This window comes from Trachypithecus francoisi, unplaced genomic scaffold, assembly GCF_009764315.1.
Source record: "Trachypithecus francoisi isolate TF-2019V2 unplaced genomic scaffold, Tfra_2.0 Lachesis_group8, whole genome shotgun sequence".
NCBI lineage: Eukaryota > Metazoa > Chordata > Mammalia > Primates > Cercopithecidae > Trachypithecus > Trachypithecus francoisi.
The window spans coordinates 5,730,824-5,749,077 of record NW_022681473.1 but is presented as its reverse complement, the minus strand read 5'-3'; the positions used below and the strand labels follow the sequence as shown (position 1 = coordinate 5,749,077).

The 18,254-nt window shown below is 46.8% G+C and overlaps 1 protein-coding gene across 3 annotated transcripts in view; it reads right to left on the bottom strand.

The window, feature by feature from the left end:
* The window catches only part of TESMIN (testis expressed metallothionein like protein), a 49,947-nt gene extending 34,999 nt beyond the window's left edge, over positions 1 to 14,948 (bottom strand). For 2 of the 3 annotated variants that reach the window (XM_033207459.1, XM_033207456.1), the window contains exons 1-5: positions 14,833 to 14,948; positions 13,476 to 13,984; positions 9,986 to 10,144; positions 7,731 to 7,851; positions 2,081 to 2,157 (exon numbers count right to left, since the gene is read on the bottom strand). In XM_033207459.1, the coding sequence (XP_033063350.1) occupies positions 2,081 to 2,157; positions 7,731 to 7,851; positions 9,986 to 10,144; positions 13,476 to 13,946 (828 nt within the window). In that variant the 5' untranslated portion in view covers positions 13,947 to 13,984; positions 14,833 to 14,948. Of the gene's footprint in view, positions 1 to 2,080; positions 2,158 to 7,730; positions 7,852 to 9,985; positions 10,145 to 13,475; positions 13,999 to 14,832 lie in introns of all 3 variants that reach the window. The other variant, XM_033207457.1, reaches the window with a different exon arrangement.
* Positions 14,949 to 18,254: the final 3,306 nt, after the last annotated feature.

Below are 18,254 nucleotides of genomic sequence, written 5' to 3'. Positions count from 1 at the left end.
AAGCTCCCAGGTGATCCCAACAGTTCTAGTCCATGCGCCACACTTTGGGTGGTAACGCTCCAAAGAATATACAGAACTGGGGTCTGGCGAGGAAGCAAAGGAATCTCGGGGAGCAGCAAACGCATTGCTAAAGGAATTGTCCTTGAGGTCCATGCTGGATAAGGGGCCAAAAATGGGGACGATAATAAACAGTCAAGGAAAGGTGGGGGAAGGTGAGGAGACAGCAAGTTGTGGCCAAACGGGTGTTTCTTATGTAAGGTCTTAGAGGTGAAAGAGCAAGTGCAGTGTGTGCCTTCTGGACTGGTGGCTGAAACAGCAGAGAAAGGAAGGCCAGCAGCGTGGAGGGGGCCAGCAGGTAGGAGGGTTCTATGAGGTTCCAACACAGACTCCACCTTGGTGCTCGCCAGATCCCGGCTTACACTCACCTCCTGCACTGATAATACTCTCTTTTCTCTTGGCCAATATATCACTTGAGAAGTATTTACTCACGAATTCAACAAATATCTAACTCAATTTACACTCACTCCCTTTGAGATCTCATCTATGCACATCATCTATATACTAGGACTCCCAATCTCAGCCCTCCTGCCCAGCCCTTCCTCACTCTAAACTCCTACACAACATCTTCCGAGGCATCCCAAGTTTAATATATCCAAATGGAACTCCTGGACACCTTTGAAAAACTTGTACCATCTCATCTCTGTTGGTGGAAACTCCATCTCTCCAATCACCCAGGCTGAAAATCTTGGGGGCATCCTTGACTCCTCTCTTTCTCTCACATCCTACATCCAATCCATCAGCAAATCCTGTTGGCTCAACCTTCAAAGTATCCCCAGAAGCTATTTCTTGCTACCTCCACTGCCACCACCTGATCTGGGCCATTGTCTCTCCCTGAGATTATTGCCATAACAGGCTCACCTTTCTCCTTGACCCCTCCTCCCTGCCAGCCCCTCTTTAGAGTGGAAGCCATAATTCTTCCAATTGACTTCCTCCCCTGCCCCACTCCCCTAGCTCACACTATCCCAGGCCCAGTAGCCTCCTTGCTGCTACCACAGCAGGCATGACCCTATCCAAGGCCCGCCTGGGATGTTCCACAGCTTGTTTCACACGGCTCATTGCCTCATCTCTTCAAAGGCTTTGCTCAAATGTCACCTTCACAACGGAGCCATGATCACCCTTTGTAAACCTGCAACTAGCCTTTTTCCCCCATCAAATCCCCATCCCCCCAACCCCCTTCCTCTGCTCTCCTAACATATGATGTAATTGGCTTCTTTATTAGATTTGCTAATTGTCTATCTCCTGCACTAAAATGTAAACTACAGGAGGGCGGAGTTGTGTGTTTTGTTTTCTGGGGTTCAATTAGCTCACAGATCAGTGACTGTCCTTATTGAAGGGTGAATGGGTGCCCTACATGGGCCAGGCTTTGTGCTGATTCTCAGTTTACAGAGATGAACGAGATACACATGGCCTCTGCCTCCATGGAGCCTGCAATCTCATGGGTGGATGCAGATAAACCAACCAACCACAAAATGCAAGCCAGTGAGAGTGCCGTGCAGAGCAGGAGACAGCACTGTGACCATGGCTGGAGGTCTATGCTGGGGAGTTAGGAAATGCTCTTCTGGGGAAGTGACACTTCATAGCAAGACTCGAGAAAAAGAGTGTATTTGCCCTCTTATATGTAATATATGCATGTCATGGTGTAATGGTAAAAGCAAACTTTAAAAAAGTATTTCCATAACACTGAGGAGGGTGAGGAGTGTTCTGGACCGAGGAGGTGGAATATGCTGCTGGTGGGGCCACAGAGGACAAGTTAGCAAGCGTGGCGGAATGCCGGTCTGGAAGCTGCAGGAAAGGGCAAGAGGGCTTCATCAAGTTGGTGAAGGATAATCATGTCCGAGACTGACTCCAGTCCACAGTGTCTGACACAGTGGGGCAGGGACTGAGCACCTGGTAAGTATTTCACTGTTGACTTTTAAATGGAAAATAAATTACATTTTCTGAGTAATTCCAACCATAACAATCAAAATTTTAAGAGACAATAAGGCACAATTGTATTTTTTAAATTAAAATAATGACTCACTTGTTGTGTAATGAGATTTAATTTTGTTGATGCTGGCAAAAATCTCCCTACTAAAGCAGTCATTGGTTTAGGGACATCTGTAAGGAAGACAATTAAAAATTAATGGTAGCATCTATCGTTCCTCTTCCACTTACACATGAAAGAAAGTACAAAAGTCTATTATGGATGTATTCTGTGCAAAGTTATTTCCACTTATCTTGATCCTAGTTAACATTTTTTATTCTCTAAAACCTTTCAAGTCAGTATTCTACTTAATGCACCCATTTTTCTTTTCTTTTTTGGGGGAGATGGTCATAAAGCTATTTGATCTGAGCTTCCAGGGATAGCTAAAACAATATAGTTAGTGCTCTGGTCCCCAAATTGTGTGCCAAGGTGACATGCAGCGCCACAGCAAACTCACTAGGCAGCACTGGATTAAAAAATTTTTGAGATAGGGTCTTGCTATGTTGCCCAGGCTGGCTTCAAACTCCTGGGCTCAAGCAATCCTCCTGCCTCAGCCTCCCAAGTAGCTGGACCTATAGACATACCCAGCTTCACTGGATATTTTATATTTTCTTTTTCTTTTTTCTTTTTTTGCTTTTTTGAGATAGGGCCTCACTCTGTTGCCCAGGGTGGAGTGTACCACGGTTCACTGCAGCCTTGATACCCCAGGCTCAAATGATCCTCCTGCCTCAGCCTCCCAAGTAGCTGAGACCACAGGCCTGTGCCACCATGGCTGGCTAATGTTTTTATTTTTTGTAGAGACAGGGTCTCACCCCATTGACCAGACTGGTCTTGAACTACTGGGCTCAAGCAATCCTCCTGCCTGGTCTCACAAAGTGCTGAGATTACAGGCGTGAGTCAGCACTCCAGGCTGGTATTTTATGTTTTAAAGAAAGCCCAGGGACATCTATTGGATATCACAGGAACTACTTTTCTTTTTTTTTTTTGAGACACGGTCTCACTTTGTCACCCAGGCTAGAGTGCGATCTTGGCTTACTGCAGCCTCAGCCTCAACTTTCTGGGCTCAAGCAATTCTCCCACCTCAGCCCCCCAGTCAGCTGGGACAACAGGTGCACACCACCAAGCCCAGCTCATTTTTTTTGTATTTCTGGTAGAGACAGGGTTTCGCCATGGTGCCCAGGCTGGTCTTGGACTCCTGAGCTCAAGCGATTCACCTGCCTCAGCCTCCCAAAGTGCTGGGATTATAGGTGTGAGCCACCGCAGCCGGCACTACTTTCAATTTATGTGTATTTTTTTCAAGTGGTTACTAAGTGGTTGGATATAAATACTTACTAACCTACTTAGACTAAACTACTTAGTACTGGAACTGATAGGTATTTATTTGGTTTACAAGTACCATGAAAAACATTCTTGAGACACTAAGGGTGTGTAAGCCTTTGTGCTCATGAGTTCAAGCAGAAGGAGAAATGTGTCTTACTCTCCTGAAGCACCTGAACACTTTTCCTTCTCCAGGCCTAGGCATCCTTTGAGTGAGGAAACTCAGACGCAGGCAACAGGATGCACATACTTTATGGTGATGTTTAATATGTGCACACAAAGGAGACACGACTGGGGTGGTATGATTATATATATGATAAGGAAATTGAACTGGAAAACACTATATAAACCCTCTCCTCCTGCAGACCTTAAGCCACTAGGATTTTGACATGTGCCAGGAGGAAGGGGAGCAGGAAAGACCTTCCTACTGATTGTAGAGATCAGAGATGCAGCATGGACCTATAGGAGACAAGGCCAAAGCCCCAACCTCAGCTTCTTTGCTGTGAAAAAGTCAATGTCTTGAGGATATTTCTTCTGTCCCTGGATAGGGAGACAATCAGGATGCAGCGGGGAGATTGGGAGTCATGCTTTGTCTTTTTGCCCTGGACTTCAAAGGCCAATGAAACTACATCTGGATTTGCTATTGGTTTCAAGTTATAGGCAAGGTCAGTGAATCATCTGGCAATGAATATTCTCCTTAACTCAAGATCAAGGGTAATGTGATTATGTGCAGGCCCCACAGAGAGCCCTAGTTTTTAAGAATTAGGATCTCACTTTTGTTAAACACAATCCTAAAATCTGTCATTTACTCTTTCTCTAATCATGCATAAGGCATTTCAGAACAATCAAGTACTTACAGGTCATTTCTTATTATTGTGCCAGGTTAAAGAAAGTTTCTTAGATAAGAATGAATTTCTTAGAATGAATGTCAGACAAATCCTTTATTTCAGAACTCATGGTGATTAAAGCAGAATGATAGTTCTCATTGATTACACTGAAATGTTTACATTAAAATGTAGGTGTTTTATACCACACGTGAAGTCAACCCATCAGGTCAGACTGGGAAAGGCTGATGTTTCAATCTAGGCATATCGAGGCACCTACTTGTGGAATTCATAACAACGCAGTGTCAGTCTGAGTCGTCACCTGTTAGGATCACAAAGCTCTCAGGAGCTAGGTGACATGAAGGACAGCTATCCAAGAATTTGAGACAGTCAGTACAGGGTATAAAAATTAGTCTGTAGATATATGTTTTTTTCTATTCTTAGCTTACTAACATGGACTATGAGGTTTGCCAAATTTCCTATTTAATATCCTGGTTGCCAAGGTACAAAGAGGAGCTGGTACCATTCCTTCTGAAACTATTCCAATAAGTAGAAAAAGAGGGACTCCTCCCTAACTCATTTTATGAGGCCAGCATCATCTTGATACCAAAGCCTGGCAGAGATACAACAAAAAAAGAGAATTTTAGACCAATATCCCTGATGAACATCGATGCAAAAATCCTCAATAAAATACTGGCAAACCGAATCCAGCAGCACATCAAAAAGCTTATCCACCATGATCAAGTTGGTTTCATCCCTGGGATGCAAGGCTGGTTCAACATACACCAATCAATAAACGCAATCCATCATATAAACAGAACCAAAGACAAAAACCACATGATTATCTCAATAGATGCAGAAAAGGTCTCCGACAAAATTCAACAGCCCTTCCTGCTAAAAACTCTCAATAAATTAGGTATTGATGGGATGTATCTCAAAATAATAAGAGCTATTTATGACACTCCCACAGCCAATATCATACTGAATGGGCAAAAACTGGAAGCATTCCCTTTGAAAACTGGCACAAGACAGGGATGCCCTCTCTCACTACTCCTGTTCAACACAGTGTTGGAAGTTCTGGTCAGGGCAATCAGGCAGGAGAAAGAAATAAAGGGTATTCAATTAGGAAAAGAGGAAGTCAAATTGTCTCTGTTTGCCGATGACATGATTGTATATTTAGAAAACCCCATCGTCTCAGCCCAAAATCTCCTTAAGCTGATAAGTAACTTTAGCAAAGTCTCAGGATACAAAATCAATGTGCAAAAATCACAAGCATTTCTATACACCAATAACAGACAAACAGAGAGTCAAATCATGAGTGAACTCCCATTCACAATTGCTTCAAAGAAAATAAAATGCCTAGGAATCCAATTTACAAGGGATGTGAAGGACCTCTTTAAGGAGAATTACAAACCACTGCTCAATGAAATAAAAGAGGATCCAAACAAATGTAAGAACATTCCATGCTCATGGATAGGAAGAATCAATATAGTGAAAATGGCCATACTGCCCAAGGTAATTTATAGATTCAATGCCATCCCCATCAAGCTACCAATGACTTTCTTCACATAATTGATAAAAACTACTTTAAAGTTCATATAGAACCAAAAAAGAGTCCACATTGCCAAGACAATCTTAAGCCAAAAGAACAAAGCTGGAGGCATCACGCTACCTGATTTCAAACTATACTACAAGGCTACAGTAACCAAAACAGCATGGTACTGGTACCAAAACAGAGATATAGACCAATGGAACAGAACAGAGGCCTCAGAAATAATACCACACATCTACAACCATCTGATCTTTGACAAAGCTGACAAAAACGAGAAATGGGGAAAGAATTCCCTATTTAATAAATGGTGCTGGGAAAACTGGCTAGCCATATGTAGAAAGCTGAAACTGGATCCCTTCCTTACACCTTATACAAAAATTAATTCAAGATGGATTAAAGACTTAAATGTCAGACCTAAAACCATAAAAACTCTAGAAGAAAACCTAGGCAATACCATTCAGGACATAGGCATTCACTGCTCACTATCTAAAACACCAAAAGCAATGGCAATAAAAGCCAAAATTGAGAAATGGGATCTAATTAAATAAAGAGCTTCTGCACAGCAAAAGAAACTACCATCAGAGTAAACAGGCAACCTACAGAATGGGAGAAAATTTTTGCAATCTACCCATCAGACAAAGGGCTAATATCCAGAATCTACAAATAATTTAAACAAATTTACAATAAAAAATCAAACCACCCCATCAAAAAGCAGGTGAAGGATATGAACAGACACTTCTCAAGAGAAGACATTTATGTAGCCAACACACACATGAAAAAGTGCTCATCATGGCTGGGAGTGGTGGCTCACGCCTGTAATCCCAGCACTTTGAGAGGCTGAGGTGGGTGGATCATGAGGTCAGGAGATCGAGACTATCCTGGCTAACACAGTGAAACCCCGTCTCTACTAAAAATACAAAAAATTAGCTGGGTGTGGTGGCCGGCGCCTGTAGTCCCAGCCACTCAGGAGGCTGAGGCAGAAGAACGGCATGAACCCGGGAGGCAGAGTTTGCAGTGAGCTGAGATGGCGCCATTGCACTCCAGACTGGGAGAGAGAGCAAGACTCTGTCTCAAAAAATAAATAAATAAATAAATAAATTAATTAATAAGAAAGAAAGAAAAAAAAAGAAAAAGTGTTCATCATCACTGGCCATCAGAGAAATGCAAATCAAAACCACAATGAGATACCATCTCATACCAGTTAGAATGACGACCATTAAATAATCAGGAAACAACAGGTGCTGGAGAGGATGTGGAGAAATAGGAACACTTTTACACTGTTGGTGGGACTATAAACTAGTTCAACCATTGTGGAAGACAGTGTGGCAATTCCTCAAGGATCTAGAACTAGAAATACCATTTGACCCAGCCATCCTATTACTGGGTATATTGCCCAAAGGATTATAAATCATGCTGCTATAAAGACACATGCATACGTATGTTTATTGCGGCACTATTCACAATAGCAAAGACTTGAAACCAACCAAATGTCCATCAATGACAGATTGGATTAAGAAAACGTGGCACATATACACCATGGAATACTATGCAGCCATACAAAAGGATGAGTTCATGTCCTTTGCAGGGACATGGATGAAGCTGGAAACCATCATTCTGAGCAAACTATCGCAAAGACAGAAAACCAAATAACGCATGTTCTCACTCATAGGTGGGAATTGAACAATGAGATCACTTGGACACAGGGTGGGGAACACCACACACTGGGGCCTGTCGTGGGGTGGGGGGAGGGGAGAGGGATAACATTAGGAGATATACCTAATGTAAATGAGGAGTTAATGGGTGCAGCACACCGACATGGCACATTATACATATGTAACAAACCTGCATGTTGTGCACACGTACCCTAGAACTTAAAGTATAATAATAAAAAAAACTATTGATACCCACAAAAAAAATATATCCTGGTTGCCATTTCACTTTATATACAAAGCCAAACATATTCATTTACCAACTTACATATATGATATAGGTTTTTTATTAATTAACTTTGTACCTGACTGCAGATAATTGTTTTGATCTTGATACTGAGGAACCAAATGGAGTGCTTTTAGTTCTCTTGTTCCAGAATTGTCTATACACAGCATTTGTGTGCCCCCTTTCAATTGGCATATCACCTAAAATGACAAAGAACGATCAGGTTTCATTTTTGAAACATAATTCCAGTAATAATGAACTTAAATAAACTTGAATCTGAAAAAATAGCCTTAATCCAGAAGTTACGTTTTAATGGAAGACAGAAAACTACAGATCTGTTTTTGATTTCTTACTCTACACTAACATGCTCTTTGGAGACACCAAAGGACAAAACAACAACAACAACAACAACAACAAAATACAACCCCCAGAAATGTTTCCTGAGATGCGTTCAGTGTGCTAACAGAAAAAAGTTCCTGTGCATATCTTTCTCCACAGGTGTCTGACTGTCAAGATTTAGTTAGGGAATCAGGTAGCCATGCCCCAGAGCTTCCTTTGCCTTCTCCTCACTTCACCATTGACATGAGCAGAAGAGGGTGCTGCTCTGCTGAGCCCCAGCCCATTCAGACCCAGTGGGCACTGAGGTCCTGGTGGCATGTCCGAGTCCCTGGGCATGCACTTAAAATCCTCTCTAATTTTACTCCAGCTGTTCTTTCCTCCCACACACATCATTATTTAACACATGGGGTTTTAAAAACACATCTATTTTATTTCCTACAAGTACAGCTTAGAAAGGTTAATCCAAGAACTGTAAAGTTCTAAGAAGTAAGAAGTTACATCGATCTGCCTGGGCCTGAGAAGCACTGTCAGACCCCTCTCTGGATACTGACCATAAATAAATGGTCACAAGCCAGGTGGGTCTACCCGGCAAGCAAAAGCACTGAGGAAACTCATTGTGTGCCCTGCTCCAGGCCATGGCATGTAGGGATAGAAAGGCGAGAGATGCTGCGGCTTCTGCCTGCACACAGCTTCCAATTCTGCTGGTAGAACCACAACTATACAGAGCAGCTGTGCTTTTTATACACTTAAGTTGCTTATAATATAGATAGGAGAACCCAAAGAACCATAAAGGACCAATGTTATCAAAGTAATACACATAGGACCTACTGTGGTCACTGGGTCAAAACTCCACATCATCCTGACATTTGATGAGAGGCCAGCATTCATGTTCAATTGGAGTTGTATTTGTATTTGGAGGATAAAATTATAGCTACACACACGCACACGCACATGCACACACACGCACACGCACACCCACACATGGGAAAGGCTCAGAGTGAACTCTGCAGACCTGCCTCTACTGCACACTCCTGGGCCCTACCCACACGGGAGCCTCTGCCCTGCCCTCTGGGGAATGTGCTAACATCACTCTGCTGTCTGGGAGAGTCGGAGAGTTCTCATCCTGCTGACCTGCTTTCAGGGTCCTGGAAAAACTGCTATCAGAACCCACAGCCCCAAATAGAACCACCGATGAGGCGAATGCCAGCGTGCACCACAGCTAAGCCAAACTCCTGACAGGCTCATTTTCAAGTATTTGTTTGTTAACGTCTATGCCTTAGGGCAAGGGCCTGATTTCTAGGAATAAAGAATCGCTGGGGGAAAGGCAATGATCGGTTCTTTGGACTCTGGGCCCTTTGCTAAAGGAATGCTGTGGGCGACTCCCCCCATACCTAGTCCTTGCCACGTGAGATCTGGAGTCCTAGATGCACCACTTAACTATGAAGACCAATGTAGACGATGTAACATCTCTGTTTCTTACCCATAAAGTGGGGATAAAAATAATGCCTATCCTACAGAGTTGTTAGGATTAAATAAAGGTGCAAAAATATGACATAAACCACAGCTGTGACTGATTACATACCCTATACAAGTGTTACCTGTTATCATGAGAGATTGGGGCATGAAGGGAGCAGGCTCTGCTCTGAAGCCACAGAACCACGCCCCACACCAATATGTCAAACCATGAGGCTCAGCTGCACTTCCCGACCCCCGCACTGCACTAACTGATGCGAGCTGTGCTCGCTGTCCTTCATGAATACAGCAATGTTCTCATCTTTCTTTGATTTGCTAAGATGGAGTAGAAATGAGAATCTCAGAGGTGAGATGTGAAAGGCTGTAGCTGATGTCCCTGTTTTGCTAATGAGACACTCAAAAATGCTGACACAACACATACACGAAATGAAAAATAACGAGTGAAATGATGTCGACTTAGTAATGATGGGGTCCAGCATTTAGTATAATGTTAGTCCTACACATCTTCTTTTGCATAATTACCATTGGGTTGGAATCTTTCTTAAGAGAACAGCAGGAGGCGTCCTCTAGTTCCTGGGATGATGGGAACTTGCAACAGGATTCCTGAGCAAGAAGATTCTGGAAAGTGGCTTCTTCTGGATTGTTACTTGTAATAGTACCACCTGCTTCCTTGATTTCAACCTAAAAAAAGCAGTCATTATTTTAAAGAACACATGGTGGACACTGGCTCTTCAGTTGCATAATCTAGAAAATTGAAATCTCAGTTACAAGTAAAAGTTACATTTTAAAGAAAAGAGCACCCTTACTTAGTGCCTCTTCCTCACTGGTGCTTCTGAAACTATGGATTTCTCCCTGGTAGGGGGGTGGGCAACAAGAACGGGCAACAAATCATCTGACCCACCTCCCTGGGGACTGAGGATGCCAAGGACCAAAACCACCTGCCCATGAGGTGTGGAGATGTGACTTTTATGGGGTACTTGTGGTTGCTTTAAAAATACACCTAAGTAACTGAGAAGAGTCCCCTGCTGGTTGTCTGCCTCTCATGCTGCTTAACAGCCCCCGACTCTGAGCTGAAGGCCTGCTCTTCCTTCAAGTCACCTAAAATGCTGCCCTTTCATCACACATTTTTTTTTTTTTTTGAGACGAAGTTTCGCTCTATCACCCAGGCTGGAGTGCAGTGGTGCGATCTCAGCTCACTGCAACCTCCACCTCCTGGGTTCAAGCAATTCTCCTGCCTCAGCCTCCTGAGTAGCTGGGATTACAGGCTCATACCACCATGCCCGGCTAATTCTTGTATTTTCAATAGAGATGGGGTTTCACTGTGGTGGCCAGGCTGGTCTTGAACTCCTGACCTCAGGTGATCCACCTGCCTCGGCCTCCCAAAGTGCTGGGATTACAGGTGCGAACCACCACGCCCGGCCCCATCACACATTCTTCCAGAATGTTCAGTAGTTTGAATTAGATGTTCTAGTCAATTGTCTTTTTCCTCAAAAAGCCCCAAATCCTTGGTAGCATTTTAGTATTATTTATGATGTGTTTATACTAAGATTTGTAATTAGGTAGTAGCCCTTTCCTGCCTTAATACGACAATAACGAATATGAAACAGTGGAGAGTAGGGGCTGGCTGCCAGCTTTGTTTTCAAGCTATCTTCTGTAACAATTGTCAACCCGATGACAAAATTACCAAAAATGTGGAGAAGTACAGGGATCATACTGAAAATCAGTAGAATTTTTAAACGTAAGAATCCTCATGGTTAAAAAAAAAATTACAATCAGGATTGTTTCAAAATTGGGATGCTGCTTTTTACAATCTGTAGGAATGTGAGAAGGACTGGGAAACCCACACTTTGCATCCTCCCTCCCCTCCCCTCCTCCTCCACCTGCACTTGCCCGAGTTGCCTGGATCAGAGGACAGTAGGGCTCCCCAAAGGCCAGAAGGCAGGCCATAGAGTTCTTCCAAAAAGATGGTGGCTCTAAGGTAACATACTAAACACCTCAAATAAAAATCACAGAGCAGGTATCTTCCAAAATGCAGATCTTGACTCAAATTGGAGCTTGTGTAGCCCAGTAAAATCAGAGGCCCAAACAAATCATATTTCCCATGTATGGGAAACTTACTCAGCACAGCAGACTAGCATCTAGGTATAAATCTTAAAAGAGATAAAGTTTAGCTATATTTTAAGTAGCTTTATAGATATTGCAAATTTCATAGAAATATAGACAATTTAAAATTTTCTTCTACTTGCTGCTTTGGGGGATGTGCTATGCACATCATCCCAGTTTAGATTAACTTATCTCCCTGTAATCACCAAATACTACTATAATGAATATATCATTTCCTCAGCCCTATGCAGCTAATATCTGAACTACTTATACTAAAATTCCATTTCTGACCTTTCGAAACAAAGGTCAACATGTGGGAATGAATTTCTAGAAAAAGGAAATTAGCAACTGATCCTGAATATTTACTGAAAATAATTCTATTCTGTTTAATGATAAACATGTCGGTGCTGTACCTGGTCCATTTTATTAATGAATCAAAAAGCAGTCAATAAAAATTTAAAAAGCAAAGTCTCTCCTTTAGTTTGTCAAACCAGCAATCTCTTAAAATTGGATTACATTAAAGAAATTTTACTATCTTTAACATCAGAGAATCCTCTTTTGTGTGTTTCGTTTTTTAAGACAGGGTCTCACTCTGTCGCTCAGGCTGAAGTGCAGTGGTGCAATCTCGGCTCACTGCAGCCTCTGCCTCCCAGGTTCAAGCAATTCTCCTGCCTCAGCCTCCCGAGTAGCTGGGATTACAGATGTGCGCCACCACACCCGGTTAATTTTTGTACTATCTTCGTTGTTCTGATTAATGCTTTCTGACTCCACTCTGTGAGGAAATGAGGCAAGCTAGGACCTACCAGCAGGAGGCACTGGACACGAGTCTGGCTGGGCGGTAAAATGCAGTTCCTAACATTTCAAGCCCTCTGAGAAAGGTTGTGAGGAAGATGTCTGTCCTGGGAGAAGGCTCGGGGGACTGGTGAGCTCTATGGCTCCTCTGAGGACAGAGGTCAGTGGAGGCCCCAGCCTCTGCCCATCCTTTTCCTGCACACTAAGGAGTGGCAATTACCGTAACAGAAAACCAGAAGAGCAGAAATCCAAGCTCCTGCTGCTCTGGCTTATGATACAGGGTCAGGCTCCAGCCATCTCAACACTGACTCAAGCATTGTGTCCCATAAACGCTTCATCTACAACTTACTAAAATGATCTAACGGATGAGTGGTCTAGTTTTCTGAGTTGGGTCCTTTTTGAGGGGTCAAGAACACATTTTCCTGGGACCCTTTGTTTCCTTTGAAAACTCATTAGTTTTAGCAAGAACAAAGCGGAAAATTATCAGTGGTCATCTACAGCTAGACAGGGCAGTCGACTGAGAGTTGGCAAGCATTTCTTTAGGCTCTGATTTACATCACAGATGCTTGAAGAGCTATTACTTCTTAGCAAAGGGAAGATCTCACATCTTGACTTCAAGGCTTGGAAAATCCAAACGTTAACTCTGAGTCCTTGCTATGGATTCCAAGACTGGTAAAGTTAAAAAAAAAAAAAAAGCAAGATGCAAACACGCCAACCCTCCACCACATTGCGTTTGTTTTCACAGACAACAGTTATCAGCAGAAAGCGAGCCTCTCTCCTTAAGCCAAGGATAGCAACAGGGCCCAAGGGAACACACGTCCTAGCTTTCCCCCTCTTTTTTTGTTGCCTGCCGTCTGCATGGTTAGGTCAGCTTTGGACGACTGGTGCAGGGCAGAATCCCCTCCAGGGGGAAGGGCTGGGCTGGGTCGATGCATGTTGGGTTAGGAAGAGGAAAAAGAGTATACAATCTGCCGAAAATCAGTGATTCCGGTGGGCTGTGTGCGGTGTCACCAGGGAAAATGCTTGGAGAGGGAATTGCTGGGGTAGACCAGCAGCCTCAGATGGGTTGGGGAAGGGATGGAAGGGGAGTTGTGCCCATTCCCCAGGCGGTTCTTACTGGGATCACCCGGACGCCCGGGTGGGCGGCTCCTTCCCGGACCCAGGCGCTCAGGGGCAGCACCGCAGGGCTGCGGTGCGGGGGCAGCAGCGAGGACCGGAAGTGCACGTTGCAGGCGGGCGGCTGCGGGGTCGGCAGGAGCGCAACGTCCTCCAGCGCGCTGAGCTCAGGGATCCCGGGGTACTCCCCGAGGAGCTCCCCGCCGTCGCTGTCGCCGGCTGCGAGCTTCGCCTTGACCTGGGCCTTGCAGTCGGCGCCCAGCGGGGGGTTGAATGCGTGTAGGAGCGGCTCCCTAGGGTCCGCCGGGCCCAGGTACGCGTCTTTGAAGACGTGGAACTCGTCCTCCTCGTGCTTCACGGGGGCCTTCAGGCCAATGTTCTCCGAAACGAACGGACTCTCGGGGCTAAAGAGCTCCGTCACCATCGCATCCTCGGGGCTGGGCAGCCCACCCGGCAGAGGGCCCTCCTCCATGGCGCGGGGCGGCGGGGGCGGGACGGCGGGGGCCGCACCTGCAACACGCGGCCTGGTGAGAGGCAGCAAGGGGAGGGGGTGAGGGGAGGGGCGGTCAGGAGAGGGGGCGAGGGGAGGGGGCGGCCAAGGGAGGGGCGGCCAGGGGAGGGGGCCAGGTGAGGGGCGACTAGGGGAGGGGGCGGCCTGGTGAAGGGGGTCCAGGGGAAGGGCGACCAGGGGAGGGGGCCAGGTGAGGGGGTCAGGGGAGGGGCGATTGGGGGGGCAGATGAGGGGCGGCCAGGTGAGGAGCGGCCAGGGGAGGGGCGACCAGGTGAGGGGTTAGGTGAAGGCGACCAGGTGAGGGGGTCAGGTGAGGGGCGACCAGATGAGGGGCGGCTGGGGATGGGGGCCAGGTGAGGGGCGACCAGGTGAAGGGCGGTCGGGGAGGGGACCAGGTGAGGGGTGGCCGGGGAGGGGGTCAGGTGAGGGGCGACCAGGTGAGGAGCGGCCAGGTGAGAGGCGACCAGGGGAGGGAGTCAGATGAGGGGCGATCAGGTGAGGAGCGGCCAGGGGAGGGAGTCAGGTAAGGGGTGACCAGGTAAGGGGCGGCCAGGTAAGGGGCGACCAGGTGAGGGGCGGCCAGAGGAGGGGCGACGAGGGGAGGGGCAGCCAGGGGAGGGATGGCCGGGGTGGGGGTCAGGTGAGGGGCGGCCAGGTGAGGGGCGGCCAGGAGAGGCGCGGCCAGGGGAGGGAGGGCCAGGTGAAGGGCGCCCAGGTGAGGGGCATCCTCGCCCACCGCCCTCTGCCCACCCGCAGGGGCCCGACCCGGCCCGTCAACTCCCATCCCCGCCTGCAGAGCCGAGGCCCGGCCCCGGGGCCGCCCCATCAGGCCTCCTCGGAGGGACGCACCTGGGGCCGCCCGGGCTGCCGCGGCGCGGAGAGAGCGGGATAGGGCGCGGGCCGGGCCTCAGGCGCAGGCGGCCGTTGGCGGTTGGAGAAGGGGGCAGGGTAGGGGGATGGGCAGGAACCTTGGGGGAGGGGAAGAGGCGCCCGGGGAGTGGGCGGGGCCTGGGCGTGGGGCGGAGTCGAGGTGGGGGCGGTAAAGGCGGGGCCAGGGAGGATGGTGGGCGTGGTGTGGGGGTGGGCGGAGAAAGAGTCGCGGGGGGCGGGGCCTGGACTGCGGCGGTTGCCAGAGCGGGTCAGGGGAGGCACTCCCAGGGCTCAGCCAATCCAGGCTCAGGTGGGGAAACTGAGGACCCCATCGACTCGGGCAGCGCTAAGTGGGACTGCCTAGCTTGACTTCTGACCTTGGACTTCAAATATATTTTTCTGGCCAGGCGTGGTTGCTCACGCCTGTAGTTCCAGCACGTTGGGAGGCTGGGGCAGGCGGATTACTTGAGGTCAGGAGTTCAAGACCAGCCTGGGCAACATGGTGAAACCCCGTCTCTACTAAAAATACAAAAATTAGGTGGACGTGGTGGCACGCGCCTGTCATCCCAGCTACTTGGAAGACTGAGGCAGAAGAATCACTTGAGCCCGGGAGATGGAGGTTGCAGTGAGCCAAGATCCCACCACTGCACTCCAGCCTGTGCCACAGAGCTAGACTCCAACTCAAACAAAACAAAGCAAAACAAAACAAAACAAAATAAATACAATAAAATAAAAAAGTAAAATTTTCACTACAGTCGAACTCTCAGGACAGATCCCGGCCAGGAACGCTGCGGGTGGACAGAGGGCAGGGGCTTACACTGCACGTTCGCAGCCTCGCTTCCACTCCCGATCCTTGCTGAGGCAGCTTACAGGTGCAACTGATGGAGTTGGTCACAAAATAGAAGTCGCAAATACAGCCGGGCATGGTGGTTCACGTCTGTAATCCCAGCACTTTGGGAGGCTGAGGTGGGTGGATCACCTGAAGTCAGGAGTTCAAGACCAGCCTAGCCAACATATATAGTCTCTACTAAAAAATACAAAAATTAGCTGGGTGTGGTGGCGCACGCCTGTAGTCCCAGCTACGCAGAAGGCTGAGGCTTGAACCTGGGAGATGGGGGTTGCAGTGAGCTGAGATTGTGCCACTGCACTCCAGTCTGGGCAACAGAGCAAGGCTCCCTCTCAAAAAAAAAAAAAGTCACAAATACAATGAAAGTCTCAAATTTTGGGTGGGGAATGAACTATTTCGTCTTTAAGGAGTCAATAGATATCACTGTTTAATCAAGAAAAGAGGTGAAAGTTTAGTTCAAGTGATGGTGGAAACTGCAAAGGGCGTAGAAGGACTGGCAGGAGTGGGTGCTGGGGAGACAGCCTCAGGTACTGTCTACTCAGGCACTGTTTCAGTAAAAATAAAGAATGTAAAACATCAGCTTTCTAATCTCACTTTTAAAACTTAAATACTTTTCTAAGTTTTTAAAGGGTAGTACCCAAGGCACAGCAATACCACGTACTGTTTAGCTGTACATTTAACATTCAAAAATCAAGAAAATTTTGCCCGGGGCTGGGCGTGGTGGCTCATGCCTGTAAACCCAGCACTGTGGGAGGCTGAGGCGGGCGGATCACCTGAGGTCAGGAGTTTGAGACCAGCCTGGTCAACTTGGTGAAACCCCATCTCTACTAAAAGTACAAAAGTTAGCTGGGCATGATGGCACACACTTGTAATCCCAGCTACTCGGGAGGCTGAGGCAGGAGAATTGCTTGAACCCAGGAGGCGGAGGTTGCAGTGAGCCAAGATTGCACCATTGTACTCCAGCCTGGGCAAAAAGAGCGAAAGTCCGTCTCAAAACAAGCAAACAACAACAACAACAACAACAACAAACACTCACAAAAGCAGAAAAAAAATAATAAAAATAATAAATCGAAGAGCCCAAGAATTACGCATAGCTTGAGTAGCCCAAGCAAGAGAGCAACCCACAAGGCTGCAGCATTCATTCATTTACTAATCAGAATCAGGTATCTACTGAATAGCATCATGCCAGGCATACACAGCCACCTGTGGGAGTCGCCCATGGGTTGCAACGAGCCTGGAGGCTCTGCACCTGCTACTCCTAGACACTTGCTGCCCTGCTGCACTGGCCAGGCTGGCTCCGTCAAGTCTCTCAGGTCTCAGCTCAACCCCACTGTAAGTGGGTCACCCTCCCTGCCAGCTACCACCCCCTCCCGATGACCCTCTTAGTTGCCTCAGAACACTTAAGATCCTTCAACCAGTTGGCTTGTTCTCTTTTTCCTCTGTGATAAGGTTTGGCTCTGTGTCCCCACCCAAATCTCATCTTGAATTGTAATCCTTCAGTGTCAAAGGAGGGACCTGGTGGGAGGTGATTGGATTATGGAGGTGGTTTCCCCCATGCTGTTCTTGTAATAAGGAGTGAGTTCTCACAAGATCTGATGGTTTAAAAGTGTTCGGCACTTCCCCCTCACTCTCTCTCCTCTGCTGCTGGGTAAGAGGTTTCTTGCTTCCCCTTCGCCTTCTGCCATGATTGTAAGTTTCCTGAGGCCTCCACAGCCATGCTGAACTATGAGCCAATTGACTGTCTTTTCTTTATACTTACCCAGTCTCAAGAAGTTCTTTACAGCAATGTGAAAATGGACTAATGAGACAGCCAGAACCTGGTGGTGTCACTGCTGTCTCCCCAGTGTCTAGAACAGCTGCTGATATGGTTTGGATGTGTGTCCCCACCCAAATCTCACGTTCAGTGGTAATCTCTAGTGTTGGAGGTGGGGCCTGGTGGGAAGTGACTGGATCATGGCCACGTGTTTCTCATGAATGGCAACATCCCTCTTGCTACGGACCTCACCATAGAGTGTGTGAGTTCCTGTGAGATCTGGTTATTTGCAAGTGTGTAAGAGAGCACCTCCTCTCTCTGTCTCCTTTTGCCATGTGGAATGCCTGCTCCCCCTTTGCCTTGCACCATGAGTAAAAAGCTGCTTGAGGCCTCCCCAGAAGCAGATGCCTCCATGCTTCCTGTACAGCTTGCAGAACTGAGAGCCAATTAAACCTCTTATAAATTACCCAGTCTCAGCTATTTCTTTATAGCAATGTGAGAATGGCCTATTCCAGGTGCTCAAGAAAAACAGAACAATGGAATTCTTGCATTCCTTTAACGTATTTATTGAGCATCTACTATGTATCAGGTACTGTTCTCAGCACTGAGGCAAAGGAATGGATGAATAAATGCACAGCAAGTGAAAATCAACAGGCTTTTCTTTCCAGCCCAGCACATGAACTTGGTGATGTCTGTCTGCTCCAAGGCCTTGTTTCCATATGCTCAGACTTTCTACTTTGTCTCAAGTATCTGAACCTGATCCTTGACTTATAATCCTCTTAATTAATATAACAAAAGA